The following is a 25,311-nucleotide window of genomic DNA, read 5'->3' as shown; positions in this document are numbered from 1 at the left end:
TCTCTTACCACCCTGGGTGTGAGGCTTTGGCACTAGAACTACTGGGCTAGCCCAAGGGCTGTCTGAGGGCTCAATGACTCCCAGCTCCAACATTTTCTGCACTTCAGTTTTGATGCAGTCCCTAACATGATCAGGCTGTCTGTAGATTTTACTCTTTACAGGCAGACTGTCTCCAGTGTCAACATCATGGGTACACCAATCAGTTTGGCTGGGTGTCAGAGAGAACATATGTCTGAAGGATTGCAAGACTTGCCTGCAATCCTGTTGCTGATGTTCAGTGAGGCTGCCACAAAAGACAACACCATCAACTGACCCATCATCAGGATTCTGAGTGAGCAGGTCTGGGAGAGGGTCACTCTCTTCCTCCTGTCCCTCATCTGTGGCCATGAGCAAGCTCATGTCCTTCCTGTCAACATATGCCTTGAGCCTGTTAACATGGAGCACTCTGAGAGGGCTCCTGGGAGTTCCAAGGTCCACCAAGTAGGTAACCTCTCCCTTTTGCTCAATGATGGTGTGGGGCCCAGACCATTTGTCTTTCAGAGCTGCTGGGGCCACTGGCTCCAGCACCCACACCTTCTGTCCTGGCTGGTACACAGTCAGAACAGCCTTTTGGTCATGCCAAGCTTTTTGAAGTTCCTGGCTGGCCTCAAGGTTTTTAGATGCCTTTTCCATGTACAGTGAGTTATAGAGCTAGAAAACATGTCCCTTATGTTTTCTAGCTCTATAACTCAGCAAATACGTACACCCGTCCTACCAGGGATCCATAGGGTTTTAACTTAAGGTAAGAACTTACAGTTAATACAGCTTAATCTAAAACAAGAAGAATAAACTAAAATACTTATAAAAAATTACATCACTCCCACAGAATCCTAGTACAAAGTCCACAGGAAGAAATTGAAAATCAACCTGGGACTAAAATACTACTACTACAGTTTGAGTAATAGAACTTTTCCGCTCCTAAATAAAAAGGTTAGTACGGAAATGTGAGTCTGATTTGAGTAATACCAATATAACTTGTACAATCCAGACTGAGAATTATAAATTTCCTTTACAGGGTGCTTAATCCCCAAGTGGAATAGGAATGAGACTATGAATCCTTCCAATACTAACAAATAAGAAGTGAGTGATACGTTAAAATAATCAAGGATGCAAGAGCAATTTAGGAATCTCTTAGTAACACTACAGGCCCCCTTATAATGTAAAAGGGAGGAGGACACTGAGAGTCCTGTATAAAATTTGGTAAACCACGGGAACAGTGATGCTCAATGAACCCCCCCTCTGAAGTTAACAACAGGGAGTTCATTAGTGCAATATGAGGCACTACAGAGTAACAAATAGTAGAACGTTTTTCCAACTGCTGTATTTGTAAAATGTATCAATCTAATAGTATAAATGAATCAGCCATGAGCAAAATGGACAGAGGGCAACTATGATGCGAGGTTGTTGTGACGCCAGAATGTGTAATTAAAATATTCTTTTTTATCCTTTACTTAGAAATTTTTAACCTGTATAAAGCATAGTCCTGAAGAAGGTGTTCAAGCCAGTTCACCGAAACGCCGCGTCGACAATTCCTGTGCTTTCACGTTCATGTTTTTAATTACATTGTATCTCACATATTTAAATGCAAGCTTCTCTTTGGCCAGGGCAATTTCTTCCCTTTCAATCCTCAGTTCAGCTTGTCTCATCCTAGCTTCATGCTCCCTTCTCTGAGGGGAAGTAAATCTCCTCTGTGGAGGATTCCTTCTCCCCTGAGAAGAGGCATTAGAGTGCAGAGATCTATTGGAGTCCCTAGAAAGAGATATATCTCTCCTAACTCCAAGGTTAGGCCCACTTCGGGTTAGTACTGGGGGGCCCCCAGATCCTAGCCCAAGTAAGTCTAAGTTGGCCCTGGTTAGCCTCTTGACTACCTCAAGACCTTTGTCTACCTCATCCCCAGAGAGTTCCTCTTGATCCTCCTCCTCAACTGCAGTAGCAATGTTGGGGAGATCTGGATCCCCAGAGGTTCCCTCTAAGGCTGGCATATTCCCATCTAGCTGAGAAAGCTTTCTCGCATCATAAGTCTCTAAGAGGCCTATTAAAAAGGGAATGGTGGGGTTAGACCCCTGCTTCAGTTTTCTGGAGACACAGATCTGTCTCATCTCCTGGAAACTGAGAGCTGCATATCTTGAAGTGACCTGTGGAGGGTCAACACTGACCAGGGGAGTCTCAGTAGAATCTCCCTGGGTAGACATGCTTTTCTAGTGAGGTGTAAGTGGTGCACTTACCTACACTATATGTTTGCCTACTGATCCCTTGCTAGAGTTGTAGTTTAGGGTGTGCTAAGCCCTAGGAGCTACAACAGCTGGTTCAGTAGAACTCAGAGTATTCTAAGCTAAGTTATATGTACCTTTAGTACTTATGTGATCTTTCACAAGATATTCTTAGGGCATGTGTGGTAAAACAACAGCAAGCTCAAATCCCAACCGCTGCTCACCAATGTGAGAAGTTGGCCTGATGTGCAGTGTTCACTATTCTAGTGATCACTATATATCAGTCCAAACAACCCTTATTGATGATTGGTTGTAAGTCAACCTTATAGACCAGCTATCCTAGTAGCATGGATACGAGCAGTCTAAGGCTAAGACTCTAGAGGGCGTGTTAAGCCAGCTGTTTTACCATCACATTACCCCTTGAACACCCAGTGAAAGGACACCACACAAGTGTTATGAAAATAAACAGTGTATTTATTAGAATCACAACAACCCTGTACTCTTTATGAGGACAGGGTGCTAGGCACACAACAAAACTCTTACGAAAATACTTAAGTTAGCACGTTATACACAAATGCCCGAGGGGCACGAAAAACCATATACTTTAAAAGTGGAATGCGAAATTACTAGCAGGTAAGTACAGTACTAATAGGCTTTGGACTCGCTAGGACTTGACTATAGAATCGTTAGATTACTTCTAGGAGGCCTAGGGGACTCGGGTGCAGAGTGTGCACTCTCACGCGGGATGCGGGACAAAGTCTATGGGAGCTAGTAAAGGCAAAGTTAGTGTTCACGGGCGAACCCGACCTGGTAGGAAGAAAACGACAGTGGATCCTGACCCTAGGATAGTGAGGCTATGCTGGGACACCGAAGTGCCGAAGTTACCTAGCCCAGGGGCTGCAGCTGCATAGGTCTGAAAAGACGTCGGGGATCTCGTTGCCGGACCAGGAGCCTGGAAGAAGGAAGTTGCTGGCAGGCGACCAGTGAAGGAAAGTTCGATGGATCCAAGCCTGGATCAAGGAAGAAGGAAACCTGAAAGCAGAGGGGACCAAGTTCTTGAATCACTAGCCAGTGATTAAGTGGGCACCAGGATGGCACCGGGCGAAGTCACCTCGACTAGGTGAGGGGGCGACGCTGGCTCTGCAGATCTCACGGACCAGGAGGCGTTGTCGGCGACCAGGATGGGGAGGCGAGCTGTCCCACGATGGATGAAGCTGTCGGCGTCGAAGTTACCCAGGATTGGGCAACAAGCCTTGGCTAATTCAAGCCCCCGCGGTGGACTCAAAATGGCGTCTTGAGTGGACCAGGAGGGTCCGGGGTGCTCCTCTTTTGGAAGGGAGCAAGGGCCAGCCTGGAGCAACCAGACCAGCAGCAGAAATGTCGTCGGGCGTCGTTCAGAAGGCCACAAGCCAGCGGGCTAGTAGCCAAACAACGCGGTGAGCAGCAAAAAGCAGAAGGGCCCCACGCAGATCGTGGAGATGCTGGGAGGCTGCACTTCGGTGCTGGAGCTGCTCAGGGTCGGGGCTTCTCGGACCCCAAAGCACTCACCAGGAAATTACTCGGCGGGCTTGCTGGAAAGAAGTCGTGCAGTCTTGAAGATGGCCGGTCCCTCGAGGTCTCGTCACACCCACGAATCTCAGCGTGACTGATGATGTAGGTAGAGGTCAGAGGTGCCAGGGAAGCCGGTTCTCGTCGAGCTGGGCAGTCTTGATCCGGAGGAGAGACTTGCAGCAGACCGCAGTGTTCTTAAGATGGTGCCTGCGGATGCAGGGTGACTACTCCTTAGTCACAAGGGAGAAATCTTAGGAAGAAGTCTTGAGTTCCTTTCGTGGAAAGTAGTTTCAGGATTCAAAGATGATCTGATTTGGAAGGGGGCCAGTTCCTACCTTTATCCTGTAAAAAGGGGCTGGCACGCGACTAAGTCCTGCCCTAGGGGTGGGACTAGGAGGGGGGTGGTTACACCCACTTCCTTGGCGGGCTTTTCTCCAGCACAGGGTCTGGAGTGACCCTGGAACTGGTTCCAGCCAGCCTATGCACAGTGAGCACCGGGGTGCCACGTGCAGTCACCTTCCTCTAAAGCCCTGCCTACCTACAATACACAAAACCCTGTCTGGGACGGTGCTGGCACCGCCCCTGGCAGGAAACCCTTTGTCCTTATCTCCTGCTCTGGGAGGACTCCCAGCAGCAGGAGGGCAGACTTGTGTCTCGGTGGCAGCATCCATTTTGTGGAGCTGAGGCTCTGTTTGACTTTAACCGGGGGTTAGGGGTTACATACATGTCGTGTCCCTCTAGAAGGGTGGAATGCTAACCCCGTCGCCAGAATTGGCGAGGGGTTAGTATTCCAATTCGTATGACACCTTACTCGACATGTTTTGATAAAGCGATACCAGAGTTGGCATATAACCGCGAGGATTATAATGCACTTAAGAGTATATGGTATGCGATATCATGGAAACGGCTAAGGGATGGATCCCGAAAGCCGCAGACAGGCTCAGCTCATGCCAGAGCACCATCTCACACGATTCCAAGCACTCTGCCTTCAGGATTGTTAAGGCCTGCCATAGGAGTGACTGATAGGAGATCTGTGTGTCCATTTTTAGGGTTAGATATAGGTATACTATATCTAAAGCAAGGGGTGAGTACACCACCTTGCCCCAGCTGGCGTGCAGCCAGTTGTGTCAGTTTAGTTAGTCAGCCCAGGGGTGGCATAATACATGCTTCAGCCCCCTGGGAGACTTCTGGGTACACCTCAGCCCTGGGTACAGGGACTTGGAGAGGGCCCAGTGCCAATTCAGTACCTGAGTACAATTTGGATAGAGAGAACAGCTAGGCTGTGGGTCTGTTTAGCAGGCCCACAGCCAGGGAAAGTCGTAAACCAGTGCAGCAAAAAGCAAAAATCTGGGTGATCATAGGATTGCAGACCCTACTCTCCTACAGCGGGACAAACAGAAAAATTTCTCCCACATCAGAAGGGGGGTACAGTCTAAGCACAAGAACAACCCCTTCTCCTCTTACCATGTCAGAGACAAGCAGAGTGTTGTCCATATACTCTTCATGAGGGTTCACAGGAAAGGTCTCAACTTCCCACAAGTGACACAGGGTCTGAAGGTAGACTTCATGTAAGAAGACATTACAAAACTGTGATATTGAGAAGAAAAAAATTGAAGAAAATTGAAGAAAAACTGAGCAGAGCTCAGGGAGACTCCCTTCACACGATGTGCGGTAGAAAATCTGAGGTGCTGAGCTCTGAGGAGAAGGTTCTAGAGGGTTGCTGGCGCCTGATTGGCTGTGGTTTGGACCAACATAATGACAATGATAGACTGCAAATGTTTTTTTCTTTTTCCATGCATTCCTATGTAGAAATATGTGTAGGCTTGTTATGCCTTTTTCTATTACAGATTTCAGACTTTATGTTGTTACACATATATATATATATATATAGTATTTTATTGCTATTTTATTTACCGTGGGACTCCCACTCCGACGACGGGGGATATTCAAGCATGTGAATCTATGCAAGACACCCTAATACTGGAGAATGTAGTATCCCCCGCAGCTACGCCAGCTCCTCCTCAAGCTTTACAGGTACATGATATGACTGTGGTCGACAAGAGAATAGATAGTTGCAGCGAGATACCGGAGATTCTACAAGAGAACAACTCCAATTCCAATGACGAATATGAGGAGTATGCAGAGGAGGATACAGAACATAATGCTCTACCAACAAAGGGGAGTAAATCCTCGGGCTCAAGAAAAAGGGGGAAGGCAAAAACTAAAGCAAAGAAAGGGGGGAAGATATGAATCCTTCAGTTTTACTCACAACATTAATACCAACCCTCACTGGAGGGAAACAAATCAAAGACCAGAGCCCACTGCGCAAGTGGATTCAAGTCAAAAGAGGTGTTAAGAATCTGCCACTGAGCTGGGGGATCACTCTAAAAATTTTCAAACATTTCAGAACCCTCAGAATATAACGTTGAATAACGGGGGCTAATTGACCCTGAATTAGACTCGATGGCGGCGTCCTCAATTGCTATCACTCCTGTTACCCCCCCCCCGCTCTTATATTTTCTACTGCTGATAACATTCCTACCTCCCCCCATGGTGAGGCTATATCTATGGCACCGGTGGTATTTGATGTGTCCACTGCACCCCTTAACCCTCTCACTGCTTCTACCAATGATTCTACCAACGATTCGACCTTGGATATCATTTTAAGAACCTTAATGGTACAACGTCAAGAGGTTCAAGAACACTTTCTACAGTTAAGGGAGGATAACTGTAAAATTCATAGCTGTTTGCATGAAGTAACAAATAAACTGAACGGCGTAACAAAGGATATAGAAGAGCTACAACAAAGGGTTGTCGAAGTAGAGAAAACTTTGGCGACCACTATGGTTTCAACAGGTCAGCACAACGAAGACATCGGGGCCCCACATAACAAAGTGGAAGACCTTGAAAATAGGCAGAGACGGCAGAACCTGAGACTTTTTGGGATACCCGAAGGTTCAGAGGGCTCAGATGCGAGGGCCTACTTGGTCAAATTACTCCAAAGGGCATTCCTGGACTTGGGACTGGGACTCTCAACTCCAGCGAGTACATAGATTGCCCATGATCTCTAGAAATAAGGAGAGTAAATACCCAAGGCCTTTGCTGATTTACTTTGGCAACTATCTGCTAAGACAAGCAGTTTCAAAAAAAGCTAGACCGAACAATCCTGTGACAATTGATAATCTAACCTTTTTTGTAAAATCTGACCTGAGTAAGGTTACCATGGATAAGAGATGGGGGTTACGTAAATTGATTGACCCCTTTAAGTCTTTGGGGGCAACTGCTTATCTTCAGGAACCTGCTCGCCTCAAAGTCATACAAGCAGGGCATACATATTTTTTTAATGATCTAAAAGAAGCTGAGCAATGTCTTGCAAAAATGGGTTTAAAAACTTAAGAAATTAAGTTTAATTTTATAGTGCTCTCTATAATCTACTAGGGAACTTTGTCTTCTTTCTCCTTTCTTCTTTTTGTGGTTACTGATCTTTGAGTATGAGTTTAATACGGAGGGTTGAGGTTCCTGGGGAATCCTCTCTGGATGGCTGCCCCTCCAGCGGCAGAAGAAAATAGAGGGAGGTTTCCGGGTAGGTAAATGGGGGGTTTTGAGTAGGGGTGGGCTTAAAAAGGGGAACACTTTATTGCAAGAAGTAATAATGGTACACGACAACAAAAACAAGATATTTTTTCCATAAACTTTTTATACAGAGGAGAGTTAAATTAGTGATAATAAGATATGTCTTTGATTAGATGTATGATATGGAACGTAGCTGGTCTCAATAGTAAACAGAAAAGGAGACTTGTACAGGAAGAACTGAGCATGTATAAACCACACCTGGCACTACTTTCAGAAACCCATATCGGGTATCAAGATAGGAAGCTTCTGACCCAGATGGGTTACGAGTTAGTTGTTTGCTCAACTCTAGGGGCATCTATTCGGGGGGTAGCTATTTTAAAACAAACTATTTATGATGGATATTATTAGAACTGCTTCTGATACACGGGAGAGGTGGGCAATCGCTCAGGGGCAAATTGAACACAAGAAATATGTATTTTGTCTGGTGTATGGGCCTAACACAGATGAACCTAAGCTGTATGAACAACTAAATATAGAATTATTGGATTGGGAGAGGGAATTAATGGTTATGGGGGATTTTAATTGTGTGATCGAATCTAGGGTAGACTCTACAAGGCAAGGTACCTCAACTAGGATGCGTAAAGTTAGAGCTTCTATTATAGAACTCGGTAGGCTACATAATTTGAGAGATGTCTGGCGTTTCAAACATCCTAGCACTGCTGGGTACACGTACTATTCAGCACCTCATAAAGTGTGTTCCCGAATTGATATGGTGTGGGCCGCTGACTGAATTTTGGACAAATGTAAAATAGAACTTTGCCCGAGAGTCACATCTGACCACAATCCCATATTGTTAGAATTTGATATTACAGATCAGAAGCGAATGGTTCGACATTTTACATTTCCCAGATACTTATTTACAGATCTTCAATTTGTCCCGAAACTACAAAAACATATTAGAGAATTCATTGAACTGAATATTAATTCTGAAATTATTAACATAGTGGGGGATGTTTGTAAATGTAGCATAAGGGGCTTCGTTCAACAGTATATGTTCAGAAAGAACGCGGAAACTAAGAGAGATAAGGGCAACTACCTCTAACATATTATTAGTGGAACAACAATTAGTTGAGGCCCTAAGAAGGGGAAAGCTAATGTGAATGAGATAAGAATGAATTTACTGGAATTTCAGACATCAGTCAAAAAGACATTAAGAGAGAGATACAGAGCCAAAATTCACAAATATCAGTTGGCACAATACGAAGGAGGGGATAGAATCGGCAAAGTATTAGCATACAAAGTGGCGGACAAAAAATCTAGAACAACGATTAAAACAATCAAAGGTTCAGATCTACGCAATTACAATCAATCAGACCAGATTTTAGATTAATTTGCAAAATATTATCGGGACCTTTACACTCATGAAATAACCCCCACGAAAAATAGAATTTCCCAATACCTTAATAAATACCTGCCTACCCAACGAGATAACGAAGCTTTAAAACATCTTAATACTAAAATAACAGCTGTAGAAATAAAAACTGCTATTTTAGCCCTACCCTCGGGAAAGGCAGCCAGAGAGGATTGCCTACCTATTGAACTCTATAAAATATGATCCCAAGAACTACTTCCGCTTTTAGAGTTAGTAATAGAAACTATTGGGGAATCAGAAAAGGCCCCCACATCATGGAAAACAGCTAAGATCGTCTTTTTTCTTTAAAAAAATGAAGCTCCTGATGAATGTGGCTCATACCGGCCAATTTCGCTCATCAATGCGGATGCTAAAATCTTCGCAAAAATGTTGTCAAATCGCTTGACACCTATAATGCCGGAACTTGTCAATATGCAACAACATGGGTTTGTGATGGGGAGAGACACTACCGCACACATTAATACAGCCATCACAGCGTTCGATGTTGCCTCGACTACTCTCACCCCACTCGGCATGGTTATGTTAGATGTGGAAAAAGCTTTTGACCGAGTGGGGTGGGAGTACTTGTGGGCGGTGTTGAAGACGCAAGGTATTTATGGGCAATATCTTGGATGGGTTCGCTCATTGTACGATCACCCAACGGCTAAGATTAGCTACTTCGGAACAGAGTCAGCGAATTTTATGATAGCGAGGGGAACAAGGCAAGGCTGCCCTCTGTCACCCCTTGTGAGAAGTTGGCCTGATGTATGATGTCTCCAATTCTGGGGGCACCTTGTATCAGTCCAAACAATCCCTTATGGTGGTGGTTGTAAGTCAACCTTAAAAGACAAGCTATCCTAATGGTAGCATGGACTAAGCAGCCTAAAGGCTTAACTCAAGAGGGCATGTGAAGCCAGCTGTTTTACCATATGCAATCCTGTAATATCAAATGAAAGGACACCACACAAGTTATATATTATAAAATTATATGTATTTATTACTAGAATAATCCCCTATATTCTTTACGAGTATAGAAGCACAAGCGTTTAAACAAAAGCACAGTATAACATATGAAAGTTGCACAATTATGGATGAGGCCGGTGGCCACTCAAACCATATATCAAAAAAGTGGTATAAGTATCACCTTTCGAACTGTGGTAAGGCCTGGGGCCTTGGGAATCGCTGGGACTACACTGGACTAACAGCAGTTAGGACGGGAGTAGCCCGCGGGAATCGGGTGTAGCGCTAAAAGCACACGCATGCACCAATGCAAAGTCAATGGTGCGTAAAAGTTATTGAGTTACAGTTTTAGGAGTCTTCCGACTGGAATTGAATTACCACACTTTAAACTTAGACACTAGAGGTGTAAACCACTACAGGAGCACCGGCGTTCATGAGTTACCTCACCCACAGGAAGCGGGTGCATAGGTGCCAAAGCGTGTCGGGTTTCGTCGTGCAGTTCTATGGAGCCTGGAGATGAAGATGCTGCAGGCGGCCAGGAGAGAAGAGTCCGGTTGGATCCAAGGGTGGATCGAAGATGTAGAGTACCTGAAAGCAGAGGGGACAGAGTCTGGGTCACTAGCCAGTGACCAGGAAGGAACCAGGCAATGTCGGGCACAATCAGGTGGTTGTCGTGAAGCTTGTCTCCGCTGCCACGTGGACTCTGGGGCACCGAGGATGTCCTGGAGTGAATCACGAGCTGTCCCACAAAGGCTCTCGCTGTCGGCGGTGTTGGCTTCCGGATGGAGTTAACAGGCCTTGGCAAATGCAACCCACGCAGGATTCGAAGATCGCTTCTTACTCGGACCAGCAAGGTCAGAGCGGGTGCTCTTTTTTAGGGGAGCGAGGGCCAGTCTGGAGCAACCAGACTAGCAGAGCAAATTCAAAGGTTCGTCGGTACTGGGGCCACTAGCCAATGGGCAAGCGACCGGACCAACGCGTCGAGCAGGAAAATGCAAAAGGGCCCCACGCAGCACTCGATGAGTGTGGAGGGGTGAGCTTCGGTGCAAAAGCTGCTCGGGGCTGGGGCTTCTCAAACTCCAATGCACAGCTTCGAGGGAGCCTCAGGAGCTGCACGGTCAGCACTTCGTAGTTTTTCCAAGATGGCCGGCCCCACGCTTCAGGTCGCCTCCACGGGTCTCAGATTCGCTGGGACTGTGGATCGGGCTGTTGGAAGGCAGGAACGCTGGGTCTTGTCGATCTCTGTCGCTCGAGTTCCGGCGGGAACTGCAACAAAGCAAACGGTGATGCGCTGGATGGTGCCTGTTTCCACAGGGTGGTCACTCCTTGACCACAAGGGAGATTCTTCAGTCTTCCACGTCGAGTGGAATGTCGAAGGGTCCAGAGTTATGTATCAAAGTTTCAGTCAGGATAATCTAATGTGCATCAGCACAGCTCCTACCTTTATTCCAAATCAAGGGGGTGGATTACCTGCTAGGTCCCTCCTATGGGTGGGACCCAGGAAGGGGGTGGTTACACCCCTTTCCCTTTGTCCAGTTTCGCGCCAGAGCTGGGGCTGGAGTGCCCCAGAACCGGTTTCACTGGATTTTGCATGGGACACCTTGTGTGCCCCAGGCAGTGTCTAGTTTCTTTCAACCCTCCCTGCTCCAATCCACTATCTCCTGTCTGGGGTGGTGTAACACCTCCCTGTGACAGGAAACCCTTTGTCCAGGCCTCCCCTGCCAAGTTTCGGTCAGCAGCAGGAGGTCAGACTTGTGTCGGGGCAGCAGCATCCATTTTGTGATGCGGAGGCTCTGGTTAGGATTAACCGCGTTTTAAGTAAAGTAACAAGTCTTCTCCCTCTAGAAGGGTGGAATGCTACCCCCGTCGCCAGAACTGGTAGTATTCCAAAGTGTATAACACCAAACACAACATGTTTTGATAAAGCCAAACCAAAGTTAGCATTAACCGCGAGGATTATAATGCACTTAAGAGTATATGGTATGGCAATATCACTGGAACAGCAGTAAGGAAATGGTTCCGAACACTGCAGACCGGCTCAGCTCATGCTAGAGCACCATCTCACATAAAACCAAGCACTCTGCCTCCAGGATTGTAAAGGCCTGCCATAGGAGTGACTTATAGGTGCATATGTATCCAGATATAGGTTTAGACATAGGTATACTATATCTAAGCAAGGGGTGGGTACACCACCTTGCCCCAGCTGAGTGATCAGCCAGTTGTGTCGATTTAAGTGACCAGTCAGGGGTGGCAAAAGATATGCTGCAGCCCCTGGTGGCCTTGGATGCATCTATGCCCTGGGCACCTATAGTGCACTTTACAGGGACTGATAAGGTGTCCAGTACCAAATTGGTGATGTACCTATAGTACATGGTTATGAATTTAGATCGAGAACAGCAGGCTGTGGGTCTGATTAGCAGGCCCACAGCCACATTAAGTCGAAAACCAGTGAAGCAAAAAGCAAAAATTGGGGGGGGACCATAGGAAAGCAGACCCTACTCTCCTACACCCCTGCTCTTCGCCCTCTCTCTGGAGTTTTTAAATTCTTTGGAAGCACAAGTTAATATCATCCCTGTGGAACATGGAGGGAAAAGCTTAAAAATAACAGCTTTTGCTGATGATATAGCGGTGTTCACTACTGATCTAATAAAAGCAATTCCTGAGATAATTAAAGAAGCTACTAATTTTGGATAAGTGTCAGGTTATAAACTGAACGTTAATAATACTCAGGTCATTGCCAATTACAAACCAGCAGAACCAATTGTGGGCTTATGCCCAAATGCAATATATCTAGGAATTAAGATAGCAGCTGATGTCGATAAGGTAATAACACTGAACTACGAACCAATGCTGAAGGATATAACTACTATCTTAAGAAACTGGCACAAGATACCACTCAGTCTGGTGGGGCGTATTAATCTAATAAAAATGAAAATTGTGCCCAAATTTTTATATTTGTTCAGATCCATTCCTTTGCAACTTAATAATCTTTTTTTAGGAAACTGGATGGTATCTGTAGCAACTTCGTATGGGGCTATAAAAAAGCCCGTAGGTCAATTGAACTTTTGAAGCTACCTATCGAAAAGGGGGGATTAACCTTTCCTGATTTTAAGTTTTATTTTTTGCCCGTATACGTAGTCTCCTTAAAAATGGAAGTTCGTTATTCTTTCACCAATTTATGTTGGGACCCGAGAGCAATCAATTTCTATTACGAGCGCATGATCCAAATTACTTTAAAAGAGTAAAATTCAAGACCGCCAGACATAAGAAAATTTGGGATAAAATGATGACTATGGACAAGATCCCTTTTTATAATGCTGAACTACAACTATGGGGGAACCCAGGACTACCTGACATTTTCTCAGATGGGGCTGGGACCCAATGGGCTAGACATTGTATTAATACATTGGGGGATCTTTATGGATCAAATGGTTTCTTAAGCTTCGCTACTTTGAAACTTTTATATAAAATAAGTGATGGGATGTATTTCAAATATATTCAGATTCTGGATTTTTTAGTACGAAAAATGAAAATTGAAGAAGTAGCCTGTTCAGATATTTTAAAACGTTTGTATTCTGAGAAAACAAAGTCACTTATTAGTCAAAGTTATAGCCATTTAATTTCAAGCAAGATAGATGACTGTGGGAAAATAGCAACCAAATGGTCGAATAGATTAGGCATAAATATCAGTTCTAACCAGATCTCAGCTTCACTTAGACAAATTAATCAGGTAGTCCAATCCTCTAACCTAAGGCTCCAGCTTTATAGAACTATTAGTCAGCTATACTACACTCCTCAAAGAATCACTAACTGGTCATCAGGAAACCAAACAAACGAGCGAACCAAATGCCAGAAATGTAATCTGGAAGCAGCTGGTGATGAACATATACTCTTCACATGCCCGGAGTTATCTTCATTTTGGAATGGATTAATTGATGCTTTAATTAGTAAGCAAATTGCAACTCCGCCGCTCTCGGCGCATCTGGTTCTATTGGATATTCAAGACATACATTTCCATCATAAAGATTTGATATCTATAATATATGCATGTGCTAGGTTAGCCATAGCTAGATCATGGATATCTAAGGAGCCTCCAAGTGTTATGGAGTGGTGGGTTTTGATCAATGAGGTTTTTACTATGGAACTGTCACTAGCAAAACTAAGAGGTCCTAAGGCTCTGAGACAGATGGAAAAAATTTGGGGATTGTTCATCTGATTTTTGAATTATTGATTACAGTTATTTGATGCGACCAGTTTGAACTTGTATATGTTAAGTATTCTTTGAAAGTATATATTACTGTCCTCTGTTGTAAGTTTAAAAGGAAATTAGTGTTTTTTTTATTTTTATGATGTATTATGTAAATTTGATGACAATGACCTTCTTGCAATAACAATAAAAATATATATTTTTTTAAAATGAATACCGTAAACCACTGGTCCACCACTTTACTCACACCCTTTTAAGGGTGTTGCATTGCAAGGCAAGCCCCCGGTTGTTCGGGCTTACAACTGCCCAAAGAACTAGCGGGCGCCAACGATTTTTCCTTCAGGGTCCCGCCATAAAGACCCCTGGGATTTGGCGCAGTCACCTCCATTGTGCTCTTGAAGAGGTACCCTTCTGTACCGTTCAACCTCCAGATCGCCCTGTAACTCCCCCAATGCTGTGGATGTGGCCACTGTCTCCTCCAGAGCCCCCCACCAAGGCTGGCAGATTACTTTGCTTACAACCAGCTGTTTCCAGCACCTCTCCAAGATATAACAAGAACAGAACCATGCCCACCTCAGACAAGTGCACCCCGCCCTCCTCAAAATACCCTTTGGTGTTGGCATGCATTAGCCTGATGACACCAAAACCCCTCTGCTCTGTGAACTTGTACATGTCGTGGTTTACTTTTCTTCAGGAATGTTAGCTAGCTTCCCCAGATCTGGCACCCTGCCAGACCCTACGCAGGACAATCTCTAACCACCGTAACTCTAATTGTCCAATGTATTTGCTGATTTCACCCATATCAGCCTTCACTGCCTGTAACAATGCCACTCTCCCCATAACCATAAGGTCGCTGCCTCTGTGGTGAATTACCAAAATGTTAGGGGGGGCCCTCCCCCACCAGCTAGTCTCTGCTGCAGTTTGTTGAGCAAGATGTGCCATCGCATGCCGGGGTACTCCAAACAGTCTATATGTGTCTGGGAGAACCTATGCTTCTAAGTCCTGTTTTCTGCCCATTGCGCCAAACAGGTGATGTTCGTGTGGCCAATCACCCACACCTTAAACCTTGCAGAAATTAAAGGGATGCAATTTTTCAATCTTGTTTACACATTACACATGCCAAACTCAAGTGTAAACAGTATATAACACTGCAAACAACACTGCACAATATACAAAAACAGTGCAATGACACTTCTGAAAAAACCCCAACTGGTTCACCTTGCCATCCCCCATGTCCCGTTACAAACATCACAGGCGAATGCAGCGCTCATAACACCACGAGTCCCAATGGACCACCTTTTTAAAGCGCTCCGCTGGGAGGCCAACCTTAAAAGCTAAGGTGGCCGCTCCAATTAAAAATGGACTAGAAAATTGTTTCCCTGGGTGAACGTGTCCTGATAACAGGCAAGACTTCATAATCTGGTTCACCTGGAATTTTGTGAGGGGCACCAGGTCTGCATGAATTAAGAAATACCCTGCTGAACTAGGGCGGATGGCTAAATAATCGTTGACCAGCCCAACTGGGCAGTACCTTCTGTCCCCCAGGGGCTGTAATACTAATTCTTCCCCTTGCCCCCCCCCAGGTCAGTTTGGGATCTTCTGACGTGTATCCTTAGAGAGTTACTTATCAACTGGACATCCTGGCTGCATAAAGCATCCCCTGACCCATCCTTTTTCGATCTAGCTACCAGTTCACGGATTCTGAAGGCCCCAAAAATGCCAGGCTGAATGCAGCCGCATGGAGACTGGCCTTGAAAGGTGAATATGTGGCCTTGTTAACAGTGTCTATTATGTCCTGCAATATGTGGAATTCCATTGGTGAGCTGGAGTCTGGTACCCCTATCTCCTCTCTATCTAATCCCTTAAGTGCAGCCCGAATGAGGAAAGTCTTGGGTGGAACCTGTAACCCAATGTGTTTTGCGTGATGACTCATAGCGGCTAAGTGGCGTGTGGTCTAAGAATGGCTCTTACCATGCTCTTTTGCCAACAGGACAAATACTTGTACCCTATGCTCATGCGAGGTTGTGTCCTGACCCCACGCCCCAGAGACCTGCCAGAAAGAAGAGACATAAGACGTGTACTGTCACCTGGTCCCCGGTGCGAAGGAAAGTTCACCCAGTTTCTTTAAATAGCTGTACCACCAGAGAAGATGCCAGTGGTGTGCAGGGAAAGGGGTCATGTCCGCTCTCGCTCGCGGCCAAGCCTCCCGGAAACAGAGCCACTGAAAACGAGGGACAGCGTCAACGGCCAAGTTCTTGAGTTTCTGAATGCGCCTCGTAGGGAACTCAACACTGTTGTGCAGACAAACCCGCACCAGCTACCTTAGTAAGCAAAGTACCATAGGGCACTTCGCCTCTTGCCCACTGATGGTCTGCAGCACCGCCATGTTGTCTGACCAAAACAGAACTCTCTTGGATGCTGAAGCCTCAAGCCATAGGTGAAGGGCTGCCACTATGGGAAACATTTCCAGTACCGTAACATTTGCAGTTATTCGCTTTCTCTGCCAAGCATTCCGCCATTTCTAAGCACACCACTCACTTCCCATTATAGCGCCAAAGCCCTCCCTGCCTGATGGATCTGTAAATTAGCACAGTTCAGGGTTTCCCCAACCACGGTGATCTTCGTGTCACGGTGCTATTGCAATCCTCCAAGAATCCTAACCACATTTTGAGATCCTCTTTCACACCCTTGCTCAGTCTGACCATGTGGTGTTTCCTCTTTACTTTGTCTGTGGCCCTGGCTAGCCTTCTAGCAAAAACCCTGCCCACTGGGATCACACTGGCTGCGAAAATTAGTTTGCCTTAGAGGTTCTGAATTGCACCCAAGGATGCTTGGTCATTTGCCAGGATGGGCTGGATGTCCTGGCATGATGGCTGTACCTTGCCTGTTGGAAGTCTAGACACGCCGTCAACCGTATCTAGCTCGATGCCCAGGAAAGTGAGAACCTGCGCTGGATGCTTGGTCTTACCTGGTGCCAAGGGGAACCCTAGTTGATCCGTCAGCTCTTGGAAGCACTGTAGTTCTTCACTGCAATTCTGCGTCCCCACTCCACCAATGACTAGGAAGTCTTGCAAGTAGAGTCACCCCTTCTACGCCATGGGACCAAGTGAGTGCCCTTTGCAGAAAACAGCTGAATGCCTCAAAGCAAGCACAGGATACTGCCCAACCCATTGGCATACATTTTTCATAGTAAAACTGTCCCTGCCACTTAAAACCCAGCAGGTGATGCCTCTCTAGGTGAACCAGCAACAAGAGGAACGCAGATTCAATGTCGGCCTTCACTGACCAGGCCCCTTTCCCAGCTCTCCTCACCATGTTCATCGCCACGTCGAACGAGCAGTGGGAGACCAAACAGGTTCAGCCCTCCAACCAGTGGTTCAGTGAATTGCCCTCGGGGTGTGACAGCTGGTGGATCAATCTAAAACTCTGTGGTTCTTTTTTAGGGAGCACTCCCAAGAGGAAGAGCAAGCAAGTAATTGATTTGAGCTCGACAGTTAACGAATTTGAGCTAGGCAACTAGTGATCAGACAGAATAAGGTAATATGCAGGGCTTTAAGTGGGTGAAAAAACGGGAGGGGGTTTTCCTCTCAAAGGGGCGTGGCCAATGTATTTAAGGGTATGGCTTAAAAACACGTAAGCCAAAAATCTGTGCTTGGCATAGTGTGCCGCCCGACTTGTATTTTGCTATTTCTGCAGTAGCGGTCGGCAGTAGGTGTTTCTGTAGGGCGGTGACGTGGGCAGGGGGATAGTAATGTATGGATTACGGAGTTTTACAGGTAAGTAAACATTTAAATAAATAAAACGAATTTCTCATACATTACTACCCCCCACCCTGCCCCTCCCCCTGCCCACATCACCGCCCTACAGAAACACCTACTGCCGACCGCTACTGTATTTCTGTCATTGCATACAGATATAGGATACAACAAGTAACATCATACCTACAACTACCAGTACTGTTGGCTTTGTAAATGGTTATTTGCATAAGATAAATAAGCAGCAACTATGGCTTTTATGGCAACACCACGACAATGTTGCTGCTCCTGCGTTTCAAAAAGAGAAGGGAAATCCAGAGAGAAAATGACTCTCTTTAAAGGATTTCCCCTCCCCCTACAACGCTCACTTGTCATGGCGTCATGCCATAATTTCTCCACTAGTGAGCTGTGTGAGCACGCGCCCATCGATGTGCCTGCGGTCACTGCGGTCCGGAAAAGTACAGCCCGCCTGTGCCAGGGTACAAAACAGAGCCCGATTGAGACCGTATCAAGCCCCCCTTTAAATAAACTGCCGGTGCTCAGCACCAGTGAGACTTGGCCCACTTAAAGCCCTGGTAATACGTGAAAGACGATGAAGGGAGCGAAAATGATCCAGGCGGCTGCGTTCTTAATATTCCATCATTGCTGGAGACAGCACAGCAGAATACTCCGATAAATAAAAAGTTTTGCTGCAGATGAAACCCAATTTGTCTCACATGTTTTGCAGAAAATAAAAGAAACTACTTTTGACCTCTCGCACATCAACTACAGCCTACTACAATCTGTATCCACAAGCAGGGCCTGAGCTAGGCATGGAACTTGGGACAGCTGCCCAGGGCCTTGCACTCAGACCACCAGCATGGGTTCCGTCCCCCCCCCCTAGTTCTACAGACCACCAGCCCCCTTGTACTCCTGCTGATTCAATGGAAAGAAAGAAGTCTCCTTGCAATTGGGCCCATGAGAGGGAGGTTTGTCCTCCTGCCCGGCTGCCATTCAGAGACACCGCAGGACGCCCATTGTCAGCACTTGAGAACCCCACAGGTTTAAGTCTCAGCCTCCAAGCAACTCTTACTTTCAGCCCGAAATGGGCTGTAAAGAGGGGCTTGTAGGTGGCCGAGAGGAGGAGCTCTGGCCAGGAGAAGTCTTTGAACAAAGCAGCTTCTGGAGCCCTGAATAGGTCACGTATGCAAATTAGAGGGGCCTCGCGCATTCCCTTTTGGCCCAGGGCCCAAAATATTCCTAGAACCAGCCCTGTCCACAAGATACAAGGCAATGCCAGAATCTAGAAGGCTACGGTGATAATAAAATCACTAAACTCATTTTGTTATTTGCAATATAGGGCATTCGAGGTGCCACACAGATATGTCACGCAAACATATGGAAAACATGGATATGACACAGGCAGGCAAAGTGAAACTTTTCAGCTATGTAGAAGAACAAAAAATACAAGTGGAAACTTCAAGACCCGCATTCTTAGTGTTTGTGACAAAGAAACAGGACTGGCGATTAGCGGTAAGAGCTAATAAATACTCTTTATTTTTCAAAACTTAAAAGGATATCAATTTTAAGAAAATAGCACAAATTCGTGGAAACTAGCAAAATATAGTCGGAATTGCAAGCATTTCCTTACCAATAGTTGGTAAACGGACGGTTTAGGCGTCACCTCTACCTCACGCCTTTCAAGCAATTAAACATGTTTGCTGTAGGTTATCCCGTTAAACATGAGGTTACAGGCGATGGTAAGCATTTGGCTCATTCAAAGGGTGAACATTATTTCATCTTGCATCTAGAAGCGACGGGGCATTAAATAAACTATACCTGGTATACAGCTCGCTCCATAGATGCTCAGTTACGTGGAGCGTCGCTTTTATCACATTCGGTAGGACAAAAGCGAAGACTCCTCCTCAAGTAAATCCCGCTGCTTGCTTCTAGGAGAGGGAGGCTCTTGACGCACTCCTAATACTTCTGTCACGACGATTGGAACGAGGCCTGAAAAGCACGGAACTGCATGTAAAAATAAACCCACAACAAACTTCGCTTTTCAACGACAGAGACAGGTTGCAAACGTGGAGCTTTTAACACAAGGCTGGGCCCTGTGCAGGCAGTTATGGGCATCACCAAACAGTTCAGAACCATACGGTCGTAGAAAGAAGCGGAGAAACAAACATGTAGGTAAAGTGAATGTTTTCTTAAAACAATTGAGTGGCTGTTATGTGTTATGTTATCTTGTGTATGTTCAGGTGATAGAATTGGAATGTTGGGTATTCCATTCTATTCTAGGTTTGTCCTCAGCCAGTACTTCCACTGCTGCTGACGAGAACGGACCTGCTTCTTGTATGTCATAGAATAAACCTTTCTTTTAATACTTCCTTTTTCCTGGATCCATTATACAACAATTTACTGGCGACGAGTTGGAGGAATAATACCCATATTATACAAGGATTGATGGAAAACATTTTTTTTGGGGGGGGGGGGAAATATCGACGGAATGAACAGAAATAAGGAAAATAAGAAACAACATTCACTGGATGAACATTAAGGTACTGTTGGTTTCATTCATTGTTTAATTTCCTTTTTTAAATACAGCGTGAACTTCGTGGTACAAATTCCACAGTACCGAGTTGCTCAAAGATTAATGCCTGTGTCAATGCGGGAGGCTTATATCTAAAGACTGTGTCTATGCGGGAGATTTATAATCCAATTTCCTGGTTAAATAGACTTTAAAAGGATAATTACAACATTTTACGTTTAACTGGGGTACAATTCAGCGTGGTTATATGATGTTACAACGCATTCCGTTGCAACGCATGCCTTTTCCACGCATGCGTTACAACGGAATGCCATTACCACGCATATGGTTTACCACGAAAATGCCTTTATTACGCATAGTTTAACAACGTTTTTCGTTGTTTAACTATGCATGATATTGGCATTTTCATGTTAAACCGACTGCATGCTTGATTATGTAGTTCAAATCTATATATATATGTTTTTTTAATTAAGCCTAACCTAATAAATTATTATAATTAAAAAATATACTTACATTTTCTTTCGACGGTAGTCTCCTTCTTCTAACTCTTTAAGTGGTCCTTTCTCTATTTTTGATTCAGTACGTAGACGCACGTACGTTATCACGTCTGTTAGGGAGGCTGTTTCCATGAAGGACTGAGGCACAGGAGAACGTGTTTCAGGTAAGTTTTCTTTTTTTTAAACCCTCTCGTTTTTTTTAGGGGGGGGGCCCTTTTTTTTTCGACCTTTAGCTCACATTCCTTTACTACGTATTTCGTAGTAAAGGAATGCATGGTAAAGGTAATACTGGTAACCACGCATGCGTTGTAAAGCATGCGTGGTTAGTGCTTTCGTGGAAACGGCTTCGTTGTAGTGGCTGTTTCCCTTCAGCGTGGGACAATCGGTCCGCTCAAACAGTTGTTGTGCATCTTTCAACCGCAGCGGTTTTGGAACACTCACCGCATTACTCCGGCATTTCTTAAAGATAGCGCCATCCTTAACCCCCGCACTCTGCCCCACTCCCACATGTGATCCACATACCTTTTCCTTTCCGCATTTCCCCTCCCGCCAAGAAAGCCACTACACTTCTTGTCTTTGTGGTGGTCATTTGTTGGCCGCAGTTTATTAGGCTGGCCATGAGAGTGAGATGCAGGGGTTCGGCCCTCACCGGCAGGTGGGAATATCCAGCAAAATCGATGTACCTCTCGTGTAAACCCTGGAGGAGAACGCTTGGTATACCTCAGGATGGACACGTGTCCTTGCTCGCTGATGGGAGCGCGTAGCTCTCCGGGTAGAGGCATGGGAACAGCACCCCAGTAGCTCCGCTGCTGGCAGACCCAAGATTGCAGTGACTGTGTCCAACCCTGGCCTGGGATGCTACCATCCCCCGAAGGTGTGACAGGTCCGGGTCCCCCTTACATGCTGGTCTGCCGAGCAACTAAGTCATGAGTTCCCCCCTTGCACCTCCCTCACAGGATTTCACAGGGCCGGGCAGGTGCTCATGTAGCTCGTGGGCAAGGTCGCCTCAACCCCGTTACTATAATGAGGCCGCCAGTGTATGGTAAAGGGACTGCGTCACCATCGCTGGATAGGTATCGCAGCGGACTGCCGCTGCTTATAGACAGAACACCCCAATTAATGCCCAGTAAATCAACAAATTGCCCAGACTTATCCAATGTTCTACAAGAGCAAGCATCCGATTATTGTACAGGAGCTACCTGCTAAGCCCCGGTACCCCAATTGACTACGACTGTAATACTTCCATGGGGGCAAGCTGTTTGCCCTACAACAAGGAAATTAATGACACCTGGGGAGAACCTGAGAGTCCCAGACCCTAGCAGACTGTCCCCAAGGTGCTATAACCTTTAAACTGATAGTTCCGTTGGCCCCCCCAAGAGTAGGGCAGTTCTCCAACTTGGTTCCTGCATTAAGATAAAAACATCCATTAGAAGCCCTGCCCTCCCCTCATATACTAATCTGATCTCAGCAATGAGACGGGGGCCATCAATGCCCCCGCGCTACCCAGGCTAAGCCTGCTTGTCAGTTGCGAGTACTAGTTTGTCCACCTGACCCTCCCGTAAGGAGTTAGGTGGGCAAAGCATGAGTACCTCCAGCGCCAGCTGCAGTGGTGTGGTAGTGTCGTGGGCCTTCACACTGACCTCAGAGTTCTCCTACTAAAGATACACTTCCACAATACTGCATGCCCTCTTCCAATATCTGATGGCAAACCTTGCATATTGAGAATTCTACTCGCCTTGACTAAGGAAGAGTCTTCACAGTGTGTCTGTGATGTTTGAGAGTCAGACAGATATTGCAGTATAATCTACTACCTGTGTTCGGTACTCATTTGAAACATGCACCTATTACTATTCTCTTGAACCCGCTGATTGCTACCTATACAATGTGATGGCTACCTGTGGATGCACAAGTGCCCCCATCGCCTGCGTAACGTTCGTTCCTGAGTATGACTGTCGCCAGCAGGGGTGGATTGGGATCACAATTCGGCCCTGGAACACCTTAGAAAGGTAGCCCATGTTCCCGGCCTACCACCAATTATAAAACAGCATATGCTGGTCTATAGGGCTCAGTTTTTGGGAAATGTTAGATACCTATCATAATTAAAACTCATAGGAGCAGACACAATGGTGAAAGCTGAAAGCACATGTAGGAGAGTAGGGTCTGCAATCCTATGATCACCCAGATTTTTGCTTTTTGCTGCACTGGTTTACGACTTTCCCTGGCTGTGGGCCTGCTAATCAGACCCACAGCCTAGCTGTTCTCTCTATCCAAATTGTACTTAGGTACTGAATTGGCACTGGGCCCTCTCCAAGTCCCTGTACCCAGGGCTGAGGTGCACCCAGAAGTCTCCCAGGGGCTGAAGCATGTATTGTGCCACCCCTGGATTGACTAACTAAAACTGACACAACTGGCTGCACGACAGCTGGGGCAAGGTGGTGTACTCACCCTTTGCTTTAGATATAGTATACCTATATCTAACCCTAAAATGGACACACAGATCTCCTATCAGTCACTCCTATGGCAGGCCTTAACAATCCTGAAGGCAGAGTGCTTGGAATCGTGTGAGATGGTGCTCTGGCAGGAGCTGAGCCTGTCTGCGGCTTTCGGGATCCATCCCTTAGCCGTTTCCATGATATCGCATACCATATACTCTTAAGTGCATTATAATCCTCGCGGTTATGTGCCAACTCTGGTATCGCTTTATCAAAACATGTCGAGTAAGGTGTCATACGAATTGGAATACTAACCCCTTGCCAATTCTGGCGACGGGGTTAGCATTCCACCCTTCTAGAGGGACACGACATGCATGTAACCTATAACCCGGTTAAAAGTCAGACAGAGCCTTAGCATCCACAAAATGGATGCTGCCACCGAGACACAAGTCTGCCCTCCTGCTGCTGGGAGTCCTCCCAGAGCAGGAGATAAGGACAAAGGGTTTCCTGCCAGGGGCGGTGCCAGCACCGTCCCAGACAGGGTTTTGTGTATTGTAGGTAGGCAGGGCTTTAGAGGAAGGTGACTGCAAGTGGCACCCCGGTGCTCACTGTGCATAGGCCGGCTGAAACCAGTTCCAGGGGCACTCCAGCCCCTGGCCTGGGGAAAAGCCCGCCAAGGAAGTGGGTGTAACCACCCCCCTCCTGGTCCCACCCATAGGGCAGGACCTAGTCGCGTGCCAGCCCCCTTTTACAGGATAAAGGTAGAGACTGGCCCCCTTCCAAATCAGATCATCTTTGAATCCTGAAACTACTTTCTGCGAAAGGAACTCAAGACTTCTTCCTAAGATTTCTCCCTTGTGACTAAGGAGTAGTCACCCTGCATCCGCAGGCACCATCTAAGAACACTGCGGTCTGCTGCAAGTCCTTCCTCCGGAATCCGACTGCCCAGCTCGACGAGAACCGGCTTCCCTGGCACCTCTGACCTCTACCCACCTCTACAGCCCAGCTGAGAACCGTGGGTGCGACGAGACCTCAAGGGACCGGCCATCTGCAAGACTGCACGACTTCTTTCCAGCAAGCCCGCCGAGTGAATTCCTGGTGAGTGCTTTGGGGTCCGAGAAGCCCCCACCCTGAGCAGCTCCAGCACCGAAGAGCAGCCCCCCAGCATCTCCACGATCTGCGTGGGGCCCTTCTGCTTTTTACTGCTCACCGCGTTGTTTGGCTACTAGCCCGCTGGCTTGTGGCCTTCCTGACGACGCCCGACGACATTTCTGTTGCTGGTCTGGTTGCTCCAGACTGGCCCTTGCTTCCCTCCATCGGAGAAGTAACCTGGACCCTCCTGGTCCACTCAAGACGCCATTTTAGGTCCACCGCGTGGGCCTTGCATTTGCCAAGACTTGTTGCCCAATCCTGGGTCCAGCGACGTCGACAGCAAGAACCTTCGTGGGACAGCTCGCACCTCCATCCTGGTCGCCGACAACGCCTCCTGGTCCGAGAGACTGCAGAGCCCAGCAGCGCCCACTCACCTGACTGCGGTGACTTCGTCCGGTGCCATCCTGGTGCCCACTTAATCACTGGCTAGTGATTCAAGAACTTGGTCCCCTCTGCTTTCAGGTTTCCTTCTTCCTTGATCCAGGCTTGGATCCATCGAACTTTTCTTCACTGGTCGCCTGCCAGCAACTTCTTCCTTCCAGGCTCCTGGTCCGGCAACGAGATCCCCGACGTCTTTTCAGACCTATGCAGCTGCAGCCCCTGGGCTAGGTAACTTCGGCACTTCGGTGTCCCAGCATAGCCTCACTATCCTAGGGTCAGGATCCACTGTCGTTTTCTTCCTACCAGGTCGGGTTCGCCCGTGAACACTAACTTTGCCTTTACTAGCCTCCATAGACTTTGTCCCGCATCCCGCGTGAGAGTGCACACTCTGCACCCGAGTCCCCTGGGTCTCCTAGTAGTAATCTAACGATTCCCTAGTCCAGTCCTAGCGATTCCAAAGCCTATTAGAACTGTTACTTACCTGCTAGTAATTCGCATTCCACTTTTTAAGTATATGGTTTTTCGTGCCCCTCGGGCATTTGTGTATAACGTGCTAACTTAAGTATTTTCGTAAGAGTTTTGTTGTGTGCCTAGCACCCTGTCCTCATAAAGA

General features: G+C 46.6%; 1 protein-coding gene across 8 annotated transcripts in view; it reads right to left on the bottom strand.

Annotated features, from left to right (window-relative positions):
* Window positions 1-19,736, bottom strand: part of TOP6BL (TOP6B like initiator of meiotic double strand breaks) — a 2,208,219-nt gene extending 2,188,483 nt beyond the window's left edge. For 3 of the 8 annotated variants that reach the window (XM_078660846.1, XM_078660844.1, XM_078660843.1), the window contains exon 1: window positions 19,525-19,730. In XM_078660846.1, the coding sequence (XP_078516972.1) occupies window positions 19,525-19,545 (21 nt within the window). In that variant the 5' untranslated portion in view covers window positions 19,546-19,730. Of the gene's footprint in view, window positions 1-19,524 lie in introns of all 8 variants that reach the window. The other 5 variants (XM_078660852.1, XM_078660845.1, XM_078660847.1 and 2 more) reach the window with 5 other exon arrangements.
* Between the last annotated feature and the right edge of the window lie 5,575 nt (window positions 19,737-25,311).

Source organism: Lissotriton helveticus, chromosome 9, assembly GCF_964261635.1.
Source record: "Lissotriton helveticus chromosome 9, aLisHel1.1, whole genome shotgun sequence".
NCBI lineage: Eukaryota > Metazoa > Chordata > Amphibia > Caudata > Salamandridae > Lissotriton > Lissotriton helveticus.
This window is presented reverse-complemented; position numbering and strand designations above follow the sequence as displayed.